General features: G+C 43.5%; 2 protein-coding genes across 2 annotated transcripts; both read right to left on the bottom strand.

Moving 5' to 3' along the window:
- Positions 1 to 551: 551 nt before the first annotated feature.
- LOC140999950 (C-type lectin mannose-binding isoform-like) lies at positions 552 to 4,454 on the bottom strand. The gene is made up of 4 exons (XM_073470548.1): positions 4,397 to 4,454; positions 2,925 to 3,263; positions 2,617 to 2,717; positions 552 to 2,129 (listed from the first exon to the last, which is right to left on the bottom strand). Exons 1-4 carry the CDS (start codon positions 4,407 to 4,409, stop codon positions 2,004 to 2,006), a joined length of 579 nt encoding a protein of 192 aa, XP_073326649.1. The 5' UTR covers positions 4,410 to 4,454; the 3' UTR covers positions 552 to 2,003.
- An 11,516-nt stretch (positions 4,455 to 15,970) lies between these two features.
- LOC140999757 (mitochondrial carnitine/acylcarnitine carrier protein) lies at positions 15,971 to 23,870 on the bottom strand. Its single transcript, XM_073470279.1, has 9 exons — positions 23,592 to 23,870; positions 21,797 to 21,889; positions 21,293 to 21,420; positions 19,658 to 19,748; positions 19,406 to 19,523; positions 18,537 to 18,609; positions 17,799 to 17,908; positions 16,802 to 16,923; positions 15,971 to 16,689 (listed from the first exon to the last, which is right to left on the bottom strand). The coding sequence occupies exons 1-9, from the start codon at positions 23,691 to 23,693 to the stop codon at positions 16,627 to 16,629; spliced, it is 900 nt and encodes a 299-aa protein (XP_073326380.1). The 5' UTR covers positions 23,694 to 23,870; the 3' UTR covers positions 15,971 to 16,626.
- Between the last annotated feature and the right edge of the window lie 306 nt (positions 23,871 to 24,176).

The raw sequence follows: 24,176 nt of genomic DNA, 5'->3' as shown, positions 1-24,176 counted from the left end.
GGGTTTATTTGTAACTGAAAAATGTAGGGTTCAGGATTCATGGTTCATACAGGATGTTAATGGCAGCAAATTAAATCATACGAGACTAACAAATAATACTTGATTCCCTTGTTTTGTCATAAAAATTTCAACCATTATTTTTACACATTACAAAAATTGGCTACACAACGATATAGATCTAAATATCTACTGCTACATTTCATTTAAATAAGGGATGATAACATTACTGCAATTCGTGTATTTCACCATCAGGGGGAGCTGCTTGTACGGTGCTTGCTGTTTACGTTTGGGACAGTCTGTGGTTACACTGGTGACTCAACTGTGATCATCAGTGACTGTGCAGAGTTACTGTACACTATGAAAGTCACAGAAGTCTAGTCATGTTATTTATTGATTGATTTAACTGTGTCACATATAGGCTGAGGAACAGCTGCACAAGCTGAACAGTTTTCATGAATGTTGCGTTGTAAAAACAAAAAAAGAAGAAAAAACTCAAAATAAAATGTTTGTAATATTTGAATTACAATATAAAGACAAGGAAGCAACCAAACTCAGCTGTGTGAGTCATCTTTATTTTCTAAATTGAGCAACAGGCATAAACAAACACCAGACTGTAACAAACTATGACATAAAAAGTCCAAATTACAGTTTGAGATACAAAAGTAAATATACAGTACTGTGCAAAAGTTTTAGGCAGGTGTGAAGAAATGCTGTCAACTAAGAATGCTTTCAAAAATATAAATAATAATAGTTTATTTTTATCAATTTACAAATGCAAAGTGAGCGAACAAAAGAAAAATCTAAATCAAATCAATATTTGGTGTTACGACCCTTTGCCTTCAAACCAGCATCAGTTCTTATTTTGTAGGATTATAGTCAGGTGTATGATCAGCCAATTATACCAGACAGGTGCTAATGATCATCAATTTCACATGTAGGTTGAAACACAGTGATTAACTGAGACAGAAACAGCTGTGTAGGAGGCTTAACACCGGGTGAGGAACAGCCAAACTCTGCTACCAAGGTGACGTTGTGGAAGACAGTGTCATGTCACAGGTCAAACACCAGGGCAAGACTGAGCACAGCAACAAGGCAGATGTTAAAGATTCTTCAAACATTAAAGCTCATCTTTTTAATGTTGTTTTCACTGCAGTTTCCTCCAGTCAGTTCTTATCTCATCTAACCTGCAGTCATTTATCTCATCACACAGTATATTATCTCATCACACAGTATATTATCTCATCACACAGTATATTATCTCATCACACAGTATATTATCTCATCACACAGTATATTATCTCATCACACAGTATATTATCTCATCTATGTCAGAAAAGAGTAAATAAAGTCTGTTATAAGTTCCCACAGCCCAATGAGATCACTTCAAATGTCTTGTTATAATCGACCAACAGTCTGAAACACAAAGATATTAAGTTTATGATCATATATGAGAAGAAAACATCAAATCCTCACATTGAAGAAGCTTGAACCAGAGAATATTTGGTACGTTTAGTTGACAAATAACTAAAAGGATTAACTGATGATCAAAATAGTTCATGTGACTGATCAGTTCATCCACATGTTGCAGGTCTATTCTGACACATTACATGAGGACTTTGAGGAAAGACTCACACAAACTCAACATTAAAGGAGCATTCTGTAGTTTTGGTGAAGAAATGTTAATGAGCAGAGAAAGATCTTCATTGGCTGATTTTTTTCTGCCTAAACAAACTCTTTGTTTTCATGACTGAATAAACTGAATAAACAAACTGACCTTAAAGGACAACACAGTTTATACTGTTTTACTTTGTTTACATGTGGCGGACCCTGCCACCTCTCTACCTGCAAACAGTGTTCTGGGACCTTATTCTCCTCTGAGAACAGCTTGTTTATTCACTGATGGAAAAGATAAATGTTTCTGAGTTTGTATTATTACCTCATTAATATTCTAAATATTAAAATTCTGAGTTTGAATTTCTTCTCCAAAACTACGTAGTGCCCCTTTAAAGCTCGTCCTTCTTCTTCTTCTTTGTCTCCTCCTCCTTGTGGAAGACCTTTCCATCCGACTGCTTCCTCCAGCTCAGTTTGACGTCTCCATCCACCCCCTGGTCCTTCAGCCTCTGTTTGAACTGATAAAACCTCCTCAGCATCATCACTCACATAGAGATATTACATTCTGCACTGTTCTTTATATTTTCCTCTATTTCAGGAGCGCTCTGCATCACATTTATATATTCACATGTTTTGTTCCCTAAGATGGCGTCGCCCTGTTGGCCTGCTGTCCTTTCTGACTTTCTCCTCCTCTTTCTTCTGTTGTAAAGGCTCTGGCTTTTCTAAAACTGATAGTAAAGTTTGTGCTGAGCGTCGACTCTTAACGAGTCACAGTTGTGCCTCAGTCAGGCCTGCAGAGTGGCACGACTACGCTCTTTAATCCTGCACATATGTACGTGCACAGCTTCCTACACAATGCTCAGGTCATGTCATGTTTATCTGTTTCCTACCTCTTCACACTGTTTCTTGTTCTGCTGAGTTTTCCCTCGGGGGATCAACAAAGTCTGATTTTATTTGAATTTGTTCTGTTTGTGTATAAAATTAGAAAGGTCCAACATGATTTACCTCCTTCAACATTTGTTCCAACACAGCAGGGTCGTTGAGATCCAGAGAGGAGTCCTTTCTCTCCAGACGCACTTTGATCACTTGCCTTGTAGTCGTAGGGACTGTGAAAAAATATGTTCATATAAATATTGACTCATCAGTCTGAACAGTGACAGGGAACATGTGGCTCTGTCCTCCATCTGTGGCATCTGTTTGCTAACTTTACAGATAATTTCATGTCAATGATAAACATCAGGAGTGTTTACATTTTATTTAAGTAAACCAAAATCCAAATATAAATACAAGTTGAATAAAGAGTTAACACTCACGTAGGCTGTAGCAAACGAACCATAGCTTCCGGTCACAGGGATCGTCCCACCATTTTCCATCTCCGCCCAAGTTTGCCAGCACACAATCCTGTTTCTCACCATGGTTATTAGGTTCACCTTGATCCCAGTACCTAAATGAGGAGTTACTTCCATCCGACCACTTCCAGTCTCTGGAAAGGCCGATCCAGACTATTCCACCTGGAGGTATCACGTCCTTTACCTCCTGGTTCTCTGCTGTGTTCCTCACACTGGCCAGGTCTGTGTGGTGATCTCTGCAGTAGCTCTGGGCCTCAGTCCAGTTCATGTGAGTCTTGATTAGGACAAACGTCACATTCAGCCCTGAAAACAGAGCACAGTGCTGTGCAGAGGTACTATAACATACAGTTTACCATCCATGCCGTGTCTGTGGCAGTATTCACAGCATTATAAATCCACTGAATTAATGACTTTGTAAAATAAAAATGGAAGACATGATCATCTTAATAAATGTTACTGAGTATTTCTTCAGTCTCTCCCCATTAATAATCACATCCTTAAAATCTACATCTAATAGATTGACACATTATTTTTTCTACATGTGAATATTTCCTCAGATTTCTGAAACACAAACATACGGGCCCCTCTGAAGGGTCACCAGATACATCTGAGGGCTCGTCAGATGGTTGATGGGAGAGGAAAGAAAAGAAAAAAGTTCTGATGCACAAATCTGTCTTCAGTTTTTCTTTTCTTTAACTTTCCTCCAATATTTGCTTTCACATAAAACATTGGATCATCTGACTTCTTTGGACTTCACCATGTGAGAAGTTTAGTGGGGAAATGTGTCTTTGGTGGAACTAACAACACATGAACATGTGAAACATGACAAGAAGCTCCAGTAGACAGAGCTTTGTGTCAGAGGTCACCAGCAGAAAGAAACAACAAGGTTGGGAACTAGTTCAATATATAACAATGTGTTGTATTTTATAAGCTTCTCATATGTTTTTTAATGTTTATATTAATCTGAACAGTAACAAGTAACTACAGCTGTTGAGTAAATGATGTCAATTCAAAAATACATGAGTACATGTACTCAGTTGCTTTCATGTGGGGTGTGGAGCCAGATCTGCCCTTTATTATCTGAAACAGCTAAATTGCGGCCACGTCTCCGTCTGAGTGACTCGGAGACTGCAGCATGTTTTTAAATCCAGCAGGATGGACTATTACAATGCTCTTCTATCTGCTCCACCCAAACAAGTCATTCATCACTGACAAGCTTCTTTTTCTCATTCTCACCTGCATCGCTGTCAAATCATCAATATTAATTGCTGCCTTATTGGCTTGTAAGTCGTCTGTAAAGCTCTTTGAATTGTACTAACTTTGATGGAAGGTGCTGTAAATAAAGTTTGACTGACTGATCCTGTATCGGCCCAAATAATGAGGGAGAGCTCAAGAACCTGAACTGGTGTGTTTTAAACTTCACTGAATGTTCTCACCTCTGACATCCATGCAGACCGGGAAAATGCCACTTTTACAAGGATAGTCTCTCCATAGTCCATGATCATAAATCGCTGTGCAGTGCCGTCTACTTTTACCGTTGTTCGGTTCTCCAGTCTTCCACTGTCTGAACTCAGTCTCCCCGTCTTTGTAGAAACTGGTGTCTGACAGTGACCACCTCCAGCTGTTCACGTCATCATACAGCCCGATCCAGACACCCTGAAAGCAATATTTTAATATATCTTTCTTTAGGCTCACATTTATTACACGGCAACACAATATGCACTCAAAAGTTAATCTGAGGCTTCAGCAGTCTGAGTGACACAGATCCAGTTCATATCCTCCAAAGTGACAGGCTTTCTAATACAACATTCCCTCCTTTTGTTTCCATCCACTGCAGCTCAACAGGGACACTCAGTCTGGTGAAACACAACGAGGGAGTTTAATATTAAAAACACTTCACAGCCCGATTCTAAAAGAGTTGGGACGCTGTGTAGAATAAAGACACAATGCAAACATTTGCAAAGAACTGACTTCAGTCCTGCTGTTCCTGAGCTCATGTAGTAAAATCATTTATACAATCATGTGTTTGACGACCTCGCCCCATCCTTGCTTGTGAACGACTGAGCCTTTGGAGGACGCCCCTTTCATACCCGATTATGATACGATCACCTGTTACCGATGAACCTGTTCACCTGTGGAAGCTTCCAACGCAACAACTTTCAGGCTTTTGTTGCCCCGTCACAATTTGTTTGAAACGCGTCGCTTCAGAATAGACATATATTTACACAAATCAGTGAAGCTGAACATGAAATAAATAAATTGTCTTTGTACTGTTTTAAATTGAGTTTATGTCAAAAAGGATCAGCAAATTATCACATTCCCCGATTCTGTTTAATTTGTATTTTACACAACGTCCCAACTTCTTTGGAAAGAGCGTTGTATACATATATAGACATATGTAGACATATAGTCTATGAGTACATTTCATATTGTAAACAAATAAATATGAGGCATTTTCTAGAGGTAGAGGTAGGAGTAGTTTAGATTCAAGCCGCACCTTAATCAGACACCAGATTAAAGTGCTGCTTACAATGTCCTTCTGAGAAGTAGTGGAGTAGAAGTACAGAGTGGCAGTAAATGGAAATACTCAAGTACAAGTACAGTACCTCAAAATGTTACTTCAAAATGTATCTACTGACTTTACACCAATGTGGAAGTGCAAAACTTTCAACCTGCGTGTCATTTACATGTTTGTCAAAAATGGCTTTGAGACTAAAGAAAGACATCAGTGAACTCACTTTGGACACTTTGCTTTTAGTTGCCATGTCGATCAGGATCCTCGCGTCCTCCATGTTGTCTATAGTTGCCAGGTCAGTGTATTTCTCTCTGCAGTACCTCTGAGCTTCAGTCATGGTCTTCAGGTCATAAACAAAATGGTACTGACGAGGGACATGTGATGAGACAGCACTCAGCCCTGTAGAGACAGACATGCATACTGGTGACATTTGGGTGAAACATGACTTCTATGAATCATCTGGACTTTGTCACGTTGCATTTCAGTGTATTCAGGTGTGTCGTTGTCTCTGTCAGTAAAATCAGCTGTGGAATGTAACAAAGTACTGTACTTAAACTAGTGACAGGGTTGGGGGTGTCTGTTGACACTTTAAGGACAATTTGCAGTATTTCTGTTTATGTAACTTTATATTTCTACTCCATTACATTTCACTGTAATATCAGACTTTTACTGTAGTACATTTAATTGTTATTCAGATGAAGATTTTAGTCTAAAGACACATGACAACCTGAAATACAATAAAATACATAGTTATATATTACACCAGTGTTTCTCTGGGACGTCCCAGTAACTCAAGTGGTAGAGCATGCGTCTCATGCACAGAGGCTGATCATTAAAGGGGCACTACGTAGTTTTGGAGAAGAAATTCTTTTAAAAAATAGATATTTAAAAAACTAATGAGGTAATAATACAAACTCAGAAACATTTATCTTTTCCATCAGTGAATAAACCAGCTGGTCTCAGAGGAGAATAAGGTCCCAGAACACTGTTTGAAGCTAGAGATGTGGCAGGGTCCGCCACATATAAACAAAGTAAAACAGTATAAACTGTGTTGTCCTTTAAGGTCAGTTTGTTTGTTCAGTCATGAAAACAAAGAGTTTGTTAATTTAGTTTGTTTAGGCAGAAAAAAATCAGCCAATGAAGATCTTTCTCTGCTCATTAACATTTAATCAATAAAAACTACAGAATGCTCCTTTAATGGATTCTGATACTTTAAGTCCATTGATCTGATAATACTTCCTATTACTAAAGATCCCGTCCCAAAGTTTTGGCTCGTCGGTGTATAAACTGTGTGTGTGTATAAATATATATACTGTATATATATATTAATGAGTGCAGGTACAGAGTCTGACTACATTTTGATTGAATCATCCCTAATTGCATTTTTAAGAATAAATGAGAGCTGTGATTGGTTCCTGCTTTTTTCAGACAGATCCCAGTTTATTGTTTTTTGTTTTAAAAGTCAGTTCAGCGTCGAGAAATATTGAGGAACTCAGTGATGGTTTGTGAACGGCACACACCAAAGCTGGACTGGAAAAAATAGAAAGCTAAAGACTGTAAGAGCTGCAGCCTGACCACAAAATATTTCAGGGTAAAAGAAATCAAATTCAGAGGATTGAGTTTGCATTAGTCTGTGCGTCAACCAAAGGAGAAGGATTATATAAATGTGGGACATCATTTTTAATTTAGACTTCTGATGACAGTTTTGCCCCCACAAGGTTTTGTGCTGTAATAAAAGAATATAAACATCTATAAAACAAATAAACTACTGACCTGATGCAGCCATGATGAGCAGCAGGACTGCGTCCATCTTCGTCGGCTCTCTGTTCCTTCTAATGTGAGACTTCAGACTTGTGGCTGTTGATGTAGCTTATTAAAGCTGACACTGCTTCAATACAATACGTTACTGTCCACAACTCATTTGCACACATAATTTGTGCTATTCTAAGTAGCTGTCAACATCTGATGTACACTACTATAATTACACCTTACCCTGTGTGCACGACATGGTTTGCATACTTTATTTGGCTACCAAGATGCTGATGACAAGGAAACAGACAAGACTGGTACATTGTTATTGATTTCATGATTATATTTTGCATTTATAATCTCCATCTGCAGAGTCAGCAACACTTTAAAATAAACTCAGGAGAGTAAGAAGTACTAAGTATTAAGCTCTTGAAGTATACAGACGTACAATTACTCAGTTCAAGTGACAAATGACCCCACCCTGGAGCCAGGCCCGGGGTTGGGGCTCGCAGGCGAGCGCCTGGTGGCCGGGTCTTTGCCCACGGGACCCGGCCGGGCACAGCCCGAAGGAGCGACGTGGGCCCGCCCTCCAGTAGGCCCACCACCCGCAGGAGGGTTCAGAAGGGGCCGGTGCGGTGTGATTTGGGTGGCTGTCCTGGGCGGGTGCCCTGACGACCCAATCCCCGGACGGTGACTCTAGCCATGGCGACATGGAATGTCACCTCGCTGAGGGGGAAAGAGCCTGAACTGGTGCGGGAGGTTGAGCGCTACCAGCTAGAGATAGTCGGGCTCGCCTCCACGCACAGTCTGGGCTCTGGAACCCAACTCCTTGAGAGAGGCTGGACTCTCTTCTACTCTGGAGTTGCCCGCGGTGAGAGGCGGCGAGCTGGTGTGGGCCTGCTCATAGCTCCCCAGCTCAGCCGCCATGTGTTGGAGTTTTCCCTGGTGAACGAGAGGGTCGTTTCCCTGCGCCTCCGGGTCGGGGATAGGTCTCTCACTGTTGTTTCGGCCTATGGGCCAAACGGCAGTGCAGAGTACCCGGCCTTCTTGGAGTCCCTGGGAGGGGTACTGGAGAGTGCTCCAACTGGGGACTCTATCGTTCTACTGGGGGACTTCAACGCTCACTTAGTCAGCGACAGTGTTGCCTGGAGGGGTGTGATTGGGAGGAACGGCCTCCCTGATCTGAACCCGAGTGGTGTTCTGTTGTTGGACTTCTGTGCCAGTCACAGTTTGTCCATAACGAACACCATGTTCAAGCATAAGGGTGTTCATCAGTGCACATGGCACCAGGACACCCTAGGCCCCAATGATCGACTTTGTGGTCGTGTCATCTGACCTCCGGCCGTATGTCTTGGACACTCGGGTAAAGAGAGGGGCTGAGCTGTCAAGTGATCACCATCTGGTGGTGAGTTGGTTTCGCTGGCAGGGGAGGAAGCTGGACAGACTTGGCAGACCCAAACGTACTGTGAGGGTCTGCTGGGAACGTCTGGTGGAACCCTCTGTCGGGGAGGTCTTCAACTGCCACCTCCGGGAGAGCTTTGACCAGATCCCGGGGGAGGCTGGGGACATTGAGTCCGAATGGGCCTTGTTCTCCGCCTCCATTGTTGACGCGGCTGTTCAGAGATATGGCCGTAAGGTCTCCAGTGCCTGTCGTGGTGGCAATCCCCGAACTCGGTGGTGGACACCGACAGTAAGGGATGCTGTCAAGCTGAAGAAGGAGTCCTATCGAGCCTGGCTGGCTCGGGGGACTCCTGAGGCAGCTGACGGGTACCGGCAGGCCAAGCGTGCTGCAGCACGGGCAGTCGCGGAAGCAAAGACTCGGGTCTGGGAAAAGTTCGGGGAGGCCATGGAGAAGGACTACTGGTCGGCCTCGAGGAAATTCTGGCAAACCATCCGGCGCCTTAGGAAGGGGAAGCAGCACCCCGCCAACACTGTTTACGGTGGAGGCGGGGAGCTGTTGACCTCGACTGGGGATATCGTCGGGCGGTGGAAGGAGTACTTCGAGGATCTCCTCAATCCCACTGACACGTCTTCCATAGAGGAAGCAGAGGCTGGGGACTCGGAGGTTGATCCATTCATCACCCAAGCCGAAGTCACTGAGGTAGTCCGGAAGCTGCCCGGTGGCAAAGCACCAGGGGTGGATGAGATCCGCCCTGAGTACCTCAAGTCTCTGGATGTTGTGGGGTTGTCTTGGCTGACACGTCTCTGCAACATCGCGTGGCAGTCGGGGACAGTGCCTCTGGACTGGCAGACCGGGGTGGTGGTCCCTCTATTCAAAAAGGGGGACCGGAGGGTGTGTTCCAACTACCGGGGGATCACACTCCTCAGCCTCCCTGGTAAAGTCTATTCCAGGGGACTGGAGAGGAGAATTTGGCTGATAGTCGAACCTCGGATTCAGGAGGAACAATGCGGTTTTCGTCCTGGCCGTGGAACACTGGACCAGCTCTATACTCTCAGCAGGGTGCTGGAGGGTTCATGGGAGTTTGCCCAACCAGTCCACATGTGTTTTGTGGACTTGGAGAAGGCATTCGACCGTGTCCCTCGTGGCATTCTGTGGGAGGTGCTTCGGGAGTACGGGGTCGGGGGCCCTCTACTAAGGGCTGTACGGTCCCTGTACGACCAGAGCAGGAGCTTGGTTCGCATTGCCGGCAGTAAGTCAGACCTGTTTCCAGTACATGTTGGACTCCGGCAGGGCTGCCCTTTGTCACCGGTTCTGTTCATTATTTTTCTGGACAGAATTTCTAGGCGCAGTCATGGGCCGGAGGGGATCTGGTTCGGGAGCCACCGGATTTCATCCCTGCTTTTCGCAGATGATGTTGTCTTGTTGGCTCCTTCGAGCCGGGACCTCCAGCATGTTCTGGGGCGGTTTGCAGCCGAGTGTGAAGCAGCTGGGATGAGAATCAGCACCTCCAAGTCTGAGGCCATGGTTCTCGACCGGAAAAAGGTGGCTTGTTCCCTCCAGGTTGGGGTAGAGTTCCTGCCTCAAGTGGAGGAGTTCAAGTATCTTGTGGTCTTGTTCACGAGTGAGGGAAGGATGGAGCGTGAGATTGACAGGTGGATCGGTGCGGCAGCCGCAGTAATGCGGTCATTGGATCGGTCTGTCGTGGTGAAGAGAGAGCTGAGCCGAAAGGCGAAGCTCTCGATTTACCGGTCAGTCTACATTCCTACCCTCACCTATGGTCATGAACTTTGGGTCGTGACCGAAAGAATAAGATCCCGGATACAAGCGGCCGAAATGAGTTTCCTCCGCAGGGTGGCAGGGCGCTCCCTTAGAGATAGGGTGAGGAACTCTGTCACACGGGAGGAGCTCGGAGTAGAGCCGCTGCTCCTCCACATCGAGAGGAGTCAGCTGAGGTGGCTCGGGCATCTGTATAGGATGCCCCCTGGACGCCTCCCTTGGGAGGTGTTCCAGGCATGCCCCACCGGGAGGAGGAGACCCCAAGGAAGACCCAGGACACGCTGGAGTGACTATGTCGCCCGGCTGGCCTGGCAACGCCTTGGGATCCTCCCAGAGGAGCTGGAGGAAGTGTCCGGGGAGAGGGAAGTCTGGGTGTCCCTGCTCAGGCAGCTGCCCCCGCGACCCGGCCCCGGATAAGCGGCAGAAAATGGATGGATGGATGGATGGATGGTAATCGTGTCACGTGTCAGACTTTAAAAGGTTAAGAGAACTTCTTAATGCCTGTCAGGAATGTTGAAGTTGCTCGGGACAGAAACAGCCGGAAACATTTGGTTAGAGAAACGTAAAGTTACCATAAATAACAGAGTTTATCAAACACCTTCAGAGAGTGTAGGAATCTAGTGAAGCCATAAAAATGGACCATTGTGAAACAGAACAAACTCTAATGAATGGCTGATTGCCTATGATAGAGACTATCTTTAAAATAACATCTTATAGAGATCAGACTCAGAGGACAGCAGAGGGAGGGGCCCCACAAAGAACACACTCACTCACACACACAGAGAAAAGAGGAACTGTAGACCAGAATAGACGAGATGATCAGATATGATTTTCATACACTGAGGTACGTGTCAGGCAGCAGGTCTAACAGGTGTCAGATTACCATGGCTTTGAGATGAGAGAGAAAGGTGAACTCACGTGGCTGTATTCAGAGTCCACCACTGAGCTTTTATCTGCCGTGTCGTTCAGGATCTTCACGTCCTCCATGTTGTCTGTAGTTGCCAGGTGTGTGTGTTTTTCTCTGCAGCACCTCTGAGCTTCAGTCACGTTCTGCAACATGGTGCTGACGGTGAACATGTGATGAGACAGCACTCAGCCCTGCAGGAACAACAGGACAACAACATGAGATTGTTGAAATGTCACATTCTATAAGATCATCATATGTTTGTACTGTGGCTGTCCTGTGAGAACCACGTATCTGTAAAAAGGCAGAAAAACAGCCTGTTTTCAGCTGCGTGACGATGCATTTTGCAGCTAATGATTGAAAAGACCTCCCACCTGGTGGGTGTCCTGGTGGCTCAGTCGGTAGAGCTCGCGTCCCACTTACAGAGGCCTTGTCCTCGCTGCAGCAGCCCAGGGTTCCAGTCCGACCTGCTGCCCTTTGCTGCGTGTCATCCCCCCCCTCTCTCATCAGGCTTCCTGTCACCTCTCCTCCCCTGTCCTATGAAACAAGGCCAAAAATCACATTAAAAACAACTATGGCTGATCTCTGAGAGGTCTCTTATTTTAAAGGGGCACTATGTAGATTTGGAGAAGAAATTCAAACTCAGAATATTAATATTTACAATATTAATGAGGTAATAATACAAACTCAGAAATATTCGGTCCACTCGGTCATTTGTGTTGTGTTAGCTTAGCTTCCTCAGTAGGGACGTTAACAGTGTACCATCAATCAGGCAACAGCTACCATGGACAATATTTTTGAGCAGTTACGCATGTACACATCATTTTGCACTATTGTAAGTAGCTGTCAACGTCTGATGTACACTACTATAATTACACCTTACCCTGTGTGCATGACATGGTTTGCATACTTCATTTGGCTACAAAGATGTTGGTGACAAGGAAACAGACAACGACAACAACACACTCATGGAACATTTCATTACACATACCTTAATGTTCGTGCCAGACTGGGTCCATGGGATTCTTTGCTGAGTCTCAGCCTCATCCCAGCGCTGTAAAACAACATAGAGATACTCTGTCACACGTAAAAGTCATGTGTTCATAATTTTATTTGAGTAACAGTAGGATTAAAATGTGATTAATGTATCAAAAGTAAAAGTACTCATACTTCTGAAAAGTGCCCCTGTGAGGGTTACATTATATTATTGGAGTTATTCGATGCACAAATGCATGTAATATATTTATCTGTTGATTATATTTTGTATCAATCTGAATCTGATGGTCACTTAAACTTTAAAATATGTGTAGTACAGTGAAAAGTATAAACCCCTGAAATGTAGAGGTGTAGATGTTTACAGGTACAAGTGACACATGATGAAAGAAGCAGAGACCTTGAGATGTGACAAACTGAACTAAAAGCAGCCCAACTGAGATAAATTGCTACAAAAGAGAAAAGTGCTCCTGATGAAGGAAGCAGCCCTCCTCCCCTCACAACGGCTCAGAGGACAGCAGAGGGAGGAGCCCCACACACAACACACACACACACACACTCACACACACACTCACACTCACACACACACACTCACACACACACACTCACACACACAGACACACTCACACACACAGACAGACACACTCACACACGCACACCCTCACACACACAGACACACTCACACACACACACACACACACACACACACTCACACACACACACACACACACACACACACACACTCACACACTCACTCACACACACACACACACACACACACTCACGCACACAGAAAAGAGGAACTGTAGACCAGAATAGACGGGATGATCAGAGATGATTTTCATACACTGAGGTACGTGTCAGGCAGCAGGTCTAACAGGTGTCAGATGACCAGGCCGCTGTACCATCTTCTCTCACACCATGTTTAACACGTATAGAAATCTGACCAACGACAGGCAGAAATCCACATTACTTCTGTGGACAAACCACCAGAATAAAGTGAGTTTCAACATGAGGTTGTTGAAACGTCACATTTCTGTGTGTTCAGGTGTCGTTATAGGAAAATCAGAGGTGGAATGAAAAACAGTTGTGTAAAGAACAATTTTGAGTATTTCTGATTGTTTTTGACATTTCACACTTCAGTGTCGTACTTTTACTGCAGCACATCTCCTTAAAAAATGCCTGAGGGCCTCCTGTGTGTGAGAGCGAGAGACATGATGCACATGAAGAGTCAAAGCTGACAGGGTTGTACACATTGTGTACTTACTCAAAAGGCTGTGTGGCCCTTTGACCTCCTGAACAATGAACAACAAGACATCACCCACACAGCCTCATAAACAACTGGAGAACAAGTCATCAACTAGCAAAGTCATGATCTTGTTTCAAAGAGACCACAGAGCCGCATTTAGCTCAGCAGGGAAACACAAGAGAGGAGCAAATGGTCACTAAGTGTCTGAAGCCAGCGCTGCTCGCTAACGCAGCCGCTGTGACCTGGATCTATACACACACACTGATGTTATAACGCAGCTGCACAACTACACACGCTGTGATAACAAGTCAGCAAGCTCCCTAAATAATGTCCCCGACATAACTTCATCATGTTTGCTCCAGGCAGACAGGCGCAGTCCATTCACAGCCTCTTACCGCAGCTTCCGCTCTCCCTCCGCTGTCGCCGCCAGCGCCGTCATCTCTCTCTCGCCTCGGCCTCGCCTCGTCCCCCTCACGGTCACCTCCATCATCATCGGCCGCCAGTGCTGCCACAGGTGCGGAGGCTGCTCCACCTGTCCCACAACTTACTTTTAACCTGGATACCGGACAGACACTCACTCCGGAGACACCCAGCGGCGTCTCTTCCTCAGTGTCCCGCAGTGTCGGCAGCAGCAGGACGGTCAGCCGCCTCCCGGAACCTCGCGCTGCGCTGGAGGCTGAATGGGTCGGTCCAGCCTTCGGAGCGTTTCCTGGTTGCGTCACCAGGTGTTCATGCAGTAAAGTCTGTTCTGGTCCAAATCTATCAAACGTCTACATTTATTTGTGTGTGTACAATGTGTCAAATCTTAACTGAATGATCAACATTACAAAACAAACATTAACCCATCGGTGAATAACAACTATATTTAGGCTGGTTTAGGGACCGTCAATAAATCACCCTGTTGTTTGTTTGTGTACACAAAAACAAAGTTTCTCCGCGCTGACTTCATGATGTTAGTGAATATTATGATTTAAAAAAGACTGATTTCATGTAGCACACTTATTCTGATTGCTAATGTGTTCTGTATTGTGCAGAAATATTTTAATAAGGTAATGTCTTTTTTTTTTTCCAATAGCTTCCGTGTCATGTGACCCAGTGACTCCAGACCGGAATTTTATTAATTCATTGACGGTCCCTAAACCAGCCTCCAGCGCAGCGCGAGGTTCCGGGAGGCGGCTGACCGTCCTGCTGCTGCCGACACTGCGGGACACTGAGGAAGAGACGCCGCTGGGTGTCTCCGGAGTGAATGTCTGTCAGTTTTGCATATTTGCATTTTGCAGAATATGCATGAATGGCTTCTCGCTTCTTTTCCCTCCATTTGTCTGTGCATCCCCTGCGTTTCTTCTTCCACTTTTCCGTGGCATGACTGACTGACTGATTGATTGATTGATTGACAGCGAGACCCAAGGGGGAGGGGGCCTCGGCTGTGATTGGGCCAGCCCAGTGTCAATCATGAATAATGGGCTGATCTACCTGTTTTCATCGGCCAATCAGTCAAAATAAATAAATAAATACATAAATAAATGAATGAATGAATAAATAAATAAATGAATGAATGAATGAATGAATGAATACATAAATAAATAGGTTGTTCGGCCCAAAATACCTGCTTTGCTAGATGGCCAGTCTGGATCTAGAGTTCGGGTTGAACTAAGGACAATCAGTCAATCAATGTTTGTTGAGTCCAGTAGGGGGCAGAAATCAGTTAAAATGAGCCAACCACTGTTTCTACACTGAAATACATTTCACTACGTTTGCTGAATGTTTGTGATGGTTTGATTAAACACAAATGTATTTAAAAAATGAAGGAGGAAAAAAAAGCATTTAAGTATATTATGTGAAATATGAAAGCATTAAAACAATCTTCATGACGCAGGCCTCAAAATGAGATATTACGCCTCAAGACCCTGTGGATTTATTTCTATTGTGCTGCAATCAGTGCTGTAACAAAAACCCAAAAGGCATAAAAGTAAAGACATCGTGAGAAAATATTAATTTGGTAAATTAGCAAAAAGTAGGCGAGTAAAAAGGAAGCAAAAGTAAACCATCCATACCTGTACGTATATACTGTATACTATGTTCAGCATTTTTCTGATTATCAGAATAATTTTTTTCGTGTGATTGCCAATAACATCAATTTTCTCAAAATGTGCTTCTTTGACTGTGATACAGGATGCAATCTGCAAAGTAACCAGTAACTAAAGTTATCAAATATAATGTAGTGGAGTAAAAAGCACAATATTTGCCTCCAAAGTTTAGTGGAGTGGAAGTATAAAGTAGCAGAGTACAAAGTAAAGTACAAGTACCTCAAAACTGTATTAAAGTGCAGTACTTGAGTAAATGTACTCAGTTACATTCTATCATGGAGTTGCTCAGTGGCTCAGTCAAACCTGGGCTAAACAGTGGATACTTACACTTTTTATGGCAAATTCAAAAAACTTTATTGAAAACACTGTAATGACAAAGCTTAAAAAACTCCCCCCGGCCTGCACACAGGCCAAACGAGCCTCTTCGCCCAGCGTAAATTAACACTGACTTTGGGCAGAGGTTGTTGATCAAAGGTGCTATTTGTAAGAAAAGTTGATTTTTGAGTCTCAGGCCCAACTCGTCAAGTGATGACGCTCTGGGTTTCCCAAGTTGTCAAAAACTCATCAGATCTGACGAGTTGGGATTGAGACTCAAAAATCAACTTTTCTTACAAATAGCACCTTTAAATATATATTTAAACCCATTCTAAATGAATGGTACTAAATGTATTACCTGACACTTTACAAACATCACAAACAGTTTGTAAACTCAAGGCTCAGACCCTCCTGCCAAAAAATATACATTCTTATTTAAGTTATATCTCAAAATCATACATTCATAAGTGTGCGTTTATGCCACTCACAAAAAGTGAGCGTAAAAAAATATCGATTACAAAGGATGACAAGTCGTTTGTAAAATTAAATGTACAATCACATTTAAGAATACAAAAATCACATTTTGACATCCTGACACGTGGCTCAAAAGACACAAAACACTTAACACAGTTGTAACTCAGAACTGAGCGTCCACGAGAGGCTGGTGTCTCTTCAGTTACCAACTGGGTGCGAGTGCGTTCAATCCCTTCAATGCCACCTCAAACCCCAAGAAACAGGCCTGAGGGACGGAGAAAGGAAGGAGGTATTTCAGTGAGCGAATAAAAGGCAGATGTGGTTATCAGGCAGTGAAAGAGCAGAAGTGTGACAGGAGAGTAAGAGTCAAGATGTACCGCGTTGGCAGGGAAGGCTCGCAGAAAGACCGCATTGAATCCCTTATAGAGGGCTGCAGGTCCTTCTTCTCTGAGCAGCGTTCTCAGGACGTCGACCAGACCTCTGTACTTCCCATCTGCAGCTGCACACACACACACACACACACACACACACACACACACACACACACACACACACTCAACGTTAACGGAGAGTGATCTTTCTCTTTTGTATATGGAGCATTTGTGTTTCTGTTCTGTAATGTTGACTGCTGACTGGAGCTGGAGGGGAAATATACTTTACTTCATGAATGTAACATTACGGAGAGGAGAGAGAGAACCAGAACCAGAACCAGAACCAGAGTCTTTGCTGAGTGCTGACTTCACTCAGAGCTACACCTGAAGTCAAACTCACAGACACACACCCTCGGTGCCTGTCGTTGGTCGTTGTCTTACGGCTAATGTACGGTAAAGTAATCTGGGAGGAGGAGGTAATGTTTTTTATTGATGTCATGTTCAGCCTCATCAGCCGACTTCCTTCCTCACTCTCTGACTCTCTCCTGGAAGTTATGGCGGCAAGCAATCACATGAAACGCACCATCATTTTGAGTAAACTTGTGGATTTCTCTGGTTTGAACATAGTTGGAAACATTTGGGAAAATGTAAGTACATAGCTTAACAAGTTATATCACAAAGGTCTCATCGTTTTTAGACATTTTAATGCAGAAAATCTTAATTTTTCGATCTTTAACGCAAATATGTGGATAAATGTTTTTTTCTACATCATCATTTCTGGGGCAGTTTAGCTTAAAGTTCCATCTGCTGGGGAACTTTGGGGATTTTAAAAATGTTTTTCTAAAGCTTTTCCAGTGTTTATGCTAAGCTAAGCTAAGTTGAAAACACTGTTATTTACTGCATAACAAAGGATTTATCATTGTTCTCTTTGTCCTGTCTGTAACGTACTATTTTCTTTCCCAGGGCTCAGTGTGGAGTCTCACATCGTCTCTGACTCACTCACCTGTCTGGAAGTTGGATTTGAGGACATCCGGAGGAAGAGCGATTGTCCAGTTTAAAATCCCCGCTACGCCACCAGCCAGGATGATTTTGGGAGTGCTGAGCTGAGAAACACTATAAAGACATACAGACACGGCAGGATTTCAAAGACCTTCAAACTTTATAATCTTCTTCCATTGGTGGAGAAATTGTATTCAGATCTTTTACGTATCGATATCAAAGAAAAGTCCTGCATTGATGATGTATTTCAAGTAAAACAGTGTAAGTATAATCAGTAAAATGTCCCCTGTGACTGTTTATTTTTCTTATTGTTTGGTTCGTCAAAATTAGACTTTAAAAAATAGTGAGAAAAGTCGTCAAAGTGTCCCAGAGCCCAAAGTGACACCTTCCCAAACCTCATCTTTATCACAAATACATTCAAATTATTAGAATTATTTAAAGGAAAAACTGCAAATCTTCACATCTGGAAAGCTGAAATGATTTTACATGAAAAATGATGTCAAAATAGTTGTTAATTAATCTTCTGTCAATCAACTAATTGAACAAAATATCATATTTTTTATAAACCCTTCGCATTTTTTGTGTGAATAAAGATCTTAATTTGTAAAGTAACCAGTAACTAAAGACTAAAAAACTGAACGTAGAAATGGGCCTGAGAGGAAAAGTAAAATACATTTGTAAATAAAAGCACTTTGTTATTTTCCAGTACTGTGGCTTCTCCACAGTAACCATGGTTACTCACCTTTGACCCTCGGGTGTCAGGACGTTTTTGAGGGATTCGTATGTGAGGAAGTACAGACCGTTGGAAGGCACATCTACGAGAGAGACGGAGAACATGTGAGGCTGCAAATCCATTCTGCCCTTTGGATCCAACAATCACACCAATAAACAAGGTCACACAACACTTACACACTCCAGGGCTTTGTTTGTCTCTGTATGAAGATCAAGATACACATAAATAAGTACTTTTACTTTACTATCGTATTTCTATTTTATGCTACTACTACTACTTTATACTTCTACTTCACTACATTTCAGATGGACATACTGTACTTTTTAATCCACTACATTTATTTGACATCTTTAGTTACTTGTTACTTTGCAGATTTGGATTATTATTACAAAATATAAATCAACTAATCAAACAGATTAAGATTAAGATACCCTTCAGTATACGGAGTAATCAAAATTAGCTCCACTTTTACCAGCTGAATACATGAAATCATCAATAATTATAATCCAATAATATAATAAACATTATTCTGAATCTGAAAAGGGCCAAACTGCAGTTCATCAGTTCACCTAAACAATAAAATCCAGTCATCATCTCCTCCCTCCATGCTGATGTAAAGTCAGCTGAAGTCTCGTAGTCCACCAAACATTTCTGGAGCTTCACAGTGAAACAGAGTTGCAGCATTCTGCTAAACAACTGAAGAAGCAGGAGACTTGATTTAAAACATTAAATGGGAGCAGCTACAGTGAAGATTTCATCTTAAAAAAGATGTCAAGCCATTTTATGTTTTTTGGTCCCCAGCTATTTGAGTGGTTGAGGAGAATGCTGCAACGCTGTTTCGCTGTGAAGCTCCAGAAATACTTCCTACAGACACAAACCTCTGATGAGAGTCAGCACTGTCCCTTTGTAGACGCTGCGGATCCCCTGCTCCTTATACAGTCTGACTGCACAGTCCAGTGGACCGGAGTACCTCGCTGTGCCACTGCTGGCCTGCACCTGCAAAACACACATTGTACTTCTTTTTTCTTTTTTGTCTGGTTAAAAAAAGAAATATGCTACTATTAATATTTTTATGTATTTGTAAAAACATTGAAGGTTGGACTGGAAACGCTGTGAACGTGTCACTTTACCTGCAGTAAACATTTGATTCTCTCTCCTGGAGCCACGATCACTGTAGTGAAGACCCCTGCCAGACAGCCAGACAGGAATATTTGAGTGTGCCTGAATAAAATAGAGCAATATCAGTTTCAGAGGGCTGAGGGGAAGTACACAGTCAGGTGTTAACTAGAGCAAGCCTTTTCCCATTACACATAGTCATTGCTTAGTTTAAAATATACATTTTTTTGGAACGTTGCGAGGTCGCACTGCATCTCAACATCGGACGCTTGATGGGCGAGGCGGTGTCGCGATACATGATGATTTACAGATGCTCTCAGGGAGCGCAGGCTATAGGCTGCAACCGTGCAAACACTTCCTGGCTGCACCTGATCGGACGAACGCTTTCACTCGTCAGCTGTCTGCTCCTGAATTTCAAACAACACGGTGCTTTCTTTGGAAACTTCCTCTTATATTACAAAACTGCTTCACTGAAATATGTTTCTGGAAACATTTAAGGTGAGAAATAAGCCATGAAGATGCTGAATCTGTCTTCATTTAAGACGATAAGTTTAAATTTGTTTTAGTGAGTTTCGAGAGGCGGTGAGTTGCCCAAACATACAAAACCCAAATCAAATAAGTTGGACTGTGTCTCAGCCAAAAAAAGCTGCACTTGAACACACCACAAAGGCAACAGCCAACGGACGACTAGCTTGTGTGTTCTGCAGCAGTGTGAGAGGAGATAACCCTCCATACCACCAGGAGGCAGTCGTCTGAATTCATCATTCAAAAAGGGAAACCAGAAGACTGGTCATCATGCTGACATGCTCACAATGACGATGCCAAAATGTTAATGTCAAGAAGGCATAATGTTCAGCATGTTCACCTTCATAGTTCCCATAATTATAAAGTCCAGCTGGGGCTCGTGGGAAGGTCGATAAAATGTTGACCTGATGAGCACTAGATATAAAGTCAGAGGCTCACCAAAGTTATTACAATTCATTGTGAGGGGAACATGAAACCAAATTTAATTGGTAATTTATCCAAAAATGATGAAATATTTCACTTAAAAACAAAAACTGTCAACCTCATGGTGGCGCTGGAGGAAAGCTGAAGGGATCACCAAGGTCAGTAGCAAGCACTGTTGGACTGAAGTACCCTGTCTTCACTATAGAGAACATCAGTGCAGTCTGTGGCTGTACGCACTGTATTTTACATTCAGGAAGAGGGGAGCTGATGAAAACAAAACAACTTTCAAAATGCTTATCCTGCCAGGGAGGGGGAGGAGCGACAAGTACTGCTGCACTGTCGTCTGAACAAAAGAGTTTACAGTGAAGGTGGTTTGAGGAAATGTGGGGTCTAAAAATCCTTCTGCCTTGAGTCTTCTGGTGGTCTCAGCACGTGTGACATTGGCACATACATTTATAGACTGAGGAGCAGATGGGGCCAAAATAAAGGAGCTGACAGCAGAGTGGTGGGAGGACAACATGAGGAAACGGGTGTCGAGGGGGAGTGTAGCTTCAAGCGAGCGAATGACAGCAGAGGGGAGGGCAACAGAGGAATGGTTAAATATAGAGCTCATATTCCAGGTATTACAAACACACTGTAAAAGAGACACGTGTGTGTGTGTGTGTGTGTGTGTGTGTGTGTGTGTGAATGGTGTTACTTACGTTAGAGGTTTGTCAGGGTCGGTCTGCTGGAGCTGTTTTCCCAGACCGAACCCAAAGAAACTGATGGCCATCATCGGAGCCACGCCCGCCAGAGGAGCCCCCATACCTTTATAGAGGCCGAGGACACCCTGCACACGCGCACACACACACACACACACACACACACACACACACACACATACGTTTGCAATTGAAATAACCTCTTTTTAAATCAATTTGGGGTCTCCGGGCTTCTGCAGACTTGGATTACAGCAGACGAGCTGTATGGAGACATCTGATGTTTAAATCAAGTCTCCAGCTGCTTCAGTTGTTCAGCAGAATGCTGCAACTCTGTTTTACTGTGAAGCTCCAGAAATGTTCTGTGGACTACCAAACTTCACCTGACTTTCCATCAGCATGGAGGGAGGAGATGATGACTGGATTTTCATTTTTGGGTGAACTGTTCGCGTAACTAACTGTGCTCTGTCAGAAGTAGCTTGCGTGTGTGTGTGTGTGTGTGTTCACCTCTTTGGATACGGTCTTGCGGAAGCAGTCATACGTTCCAGTGTAGAGCACATACTGAGCGCAGGGGGCTTTAGGCTGCGTCTGTAGCCTCACCTGGAGAACAGAAATTAATTAGCAAGGTCGGCCACACACACACACACACACACACACACACACACACACACACAAAGGTCACATGAAGGGAGGATTGTTGAGACATGAGATAAGGAAAACACCCATCAACGTCTGCAGCTCGAGGTCGCTGATAACAGACAGGCTGTTGTGAGTGTCAGTTAACGTGAGAATGAGATACAACATGTTCACATTCACACAATCAGATTAATTACTTACGTATAACACACTGTCAGCAATTAATGCAAAGCCATTGTATAATACACAACCTCACACATTGACGTGTCTGGGCAATCAGACTGAGGTTGGTTACATACAGAGGAAGAACTGTTTATGAAACACCTTCCAAATAAATGCAGTTAATACTAAATGACTTGAGAAATACTTTATTTTACGGGTGCATGTTTAACTAATGAGCTTCCTGCACCTGCGTCACATTCACATGTCGGTGCTCAAACTGATATATAACTGAGATGAACTAATATCGGCCAACAGGTTCAGTGATCTGCCGTGCACCGACTGCAGGACTCTGTAGGTTTTATCACCAAGATAAGATGAGGTGGAACTTCATCCACCGTCGCCATCTTGGTTTCTTGGGACCAGAAGTGATCCTGGGATGGTCCCACTTTACTGAGTCTGGAAGTCGTTCTTCTGATTTCAGTGTGTTCATGTGCGTTGAGTCGGGATGTGGGAGCAACATGGACGCCAGAAAGAAAGTAGTAGTTTTCTCATTTTATCGCTCAGAGTGTTTAAACAACACTTTGACAGCTGTTTCAACCTAAAACATCATATCACAGATTACATGTGAACCATCAACCCAATGTTTCCTTTCATCCGCCATGATTCAGCGTCCTAAGACGACAACTCGGAAACTCGTGTTTTACTCTAAATGGGACCATAATTTACTAAATGAACATCATGCTGTATTGAAGACAACTTAAAACTAGAGATTGAGACCATAAACTCATCAGGAAACTGTTTACTGACGTAATAAATAGAGTCATTTTCTCATAAGCTTACACACAATCGGACTTATTTTTGGAACCAGTGGAGTCGCCCCCTGCTGGTTTAAGGCACTTCATTAGTGCCATGGATTTACATTTACAGACACTGAAGGCTTTCTGTCCACTCCATTAATCATTGATTAGTCATCGACAGAATAAAAAATGCACATTTTTCAATAAAAAAGTCAAACATTGAGAGTTTCCAGTGTCTCAGATATGATGATGTAAAACTTTTCTTTATCATGTGATGTTTTCACTGAATATCTTTGAGTTTTGGAGTTTTAATTGGACAAAACAAGACATTAAGAGTTTAAACAGGGCTTCTCCCACTGATTATAGGATATATCCTTAAACTGCAGCACTTCCCCCGTATACAGAGCCTAATATCCTTCTATACGACGGTTTTCACCTGCCTTGTGGCTGGTTCGTGGCCCTAGTGACATTGTAAGCTGATTTATCGATAATCTCCTCAACACCTCCGGTTGATCACTGACTTTTCCACCGCGAGTCTCGAACAAAACCCAGAACACAATCTACAAGAACTGCTCACAGGCAGGAAACCAGGGCTGAATAAACGTCTCGGTGGATTTCTGAGAGGTTTAAATAAAGTTGTGCTGAATGACAGATTGACTTTAAACAACATGAAGTGCAGTCAGTCAGTCAGTCAGTCAGTCAGTCACCTTGATGGTGTCCAGCGGGTGTCCGGCCAGCAGCAGACACGCTCCGGCGACCCCTCCAGCCACGAAGTTCTTGAGCGGAGAAACTCTTGCCTCTTGCCCCATCCTCTCCCCCGCATGGCCAGAACAGACAGCCGGGCCACGGTCCACCTCACACCGCCCCGACGGTCCGCTCCACCGCCGCAGTCCTGTCTCTCTCTCTCTCTCTCTCTCTCTCTCTCTGTCAGACACTCCACCTGTCTGTCTGCCTCTCTAACTGTCTGTGTGTCTGTCTCTCTGTCTCTCTGTCTGTCTGCCTCTCTAACTGTCTGTGTGTCTGCCTCTCTGTCTGTCTGTCTGTCTGCCTCTCTGTCTGTCTGTCTGTCTGCCTGCCTCTCTAACTGTCTGCCTGCCTGCCACACATACAGTATGAGCTGGACTTTGTCTCAGACAGACAGCCAGACAGACAGACAGAGTGACGTTACTTCTCTGCCAAACACTTACTACTTATATCAGCTGCAAACTTATCACGTGATGTCACAACAAAACTACATGTGAGCGGCCTGTCGCTACTTTGTGTCTATAATGTAAACTCCATTTATACAGATT

The sequence above is a fragment of the Pagrus major genome, chromosome 7, assembly GCF_040436345.1.
Source record: "Pagrus major chromosome 7, Pma_NU_1.0".
NCBI classification, from domain to species: Eukaryota; Metazoa; Chordata; class Actinopteri; order Spariformes; family Sparidae; genus Pagrus; species Pagrus major.
Note: the sequence above shows the minus strand (reverse complement) of the source record. Positions and strands in the feature narration are given on the sequence as shown.

Excerpts from the sequence above, each read along its gene's own strand:
- LOC140999950 (XM_073470548.1), bottom strand. Across the intron at positions 2,718-2,924 it reads GTTCGTTTGCTACAGCCTAC|TCCCTACGACTACAAGGCAA; the intron begins GTGAGTGTTAAC and ends ATTTTTTCACAG. Across the intron at positions 2,130-2,616 it reads TGGAACAAATGTTGAAGGAG|TTCAAACAGAGGCTGAAGGA; the intron begins GTAAATCATGTT and ends AGGTTTTATCAG.
- LOC140999757 (XM_073470279.1), bottom strand. The coding sequence starts at position 23,693 with ATGGGGCAAGAGGCAAGAGTTTCTCCGCTCAAGAACTTCGTGGCTGGA. Across the intron at positions 21,890-23,591 it reads ACCCGCTGGACACCATCAAG|GTGAGGCTACAGACGCAGCC; the intron begins GTGACTGACTGA and ends TCTGTTCTCCAG. Across the intron at positions 16,924-17,798 it reads CAAATCCAACTTCCAGACAG|CTGCAGATGGGAAGTACAGA; the intron begins GTGAGTGAGTCA and ends GTGTGTGTGCAG.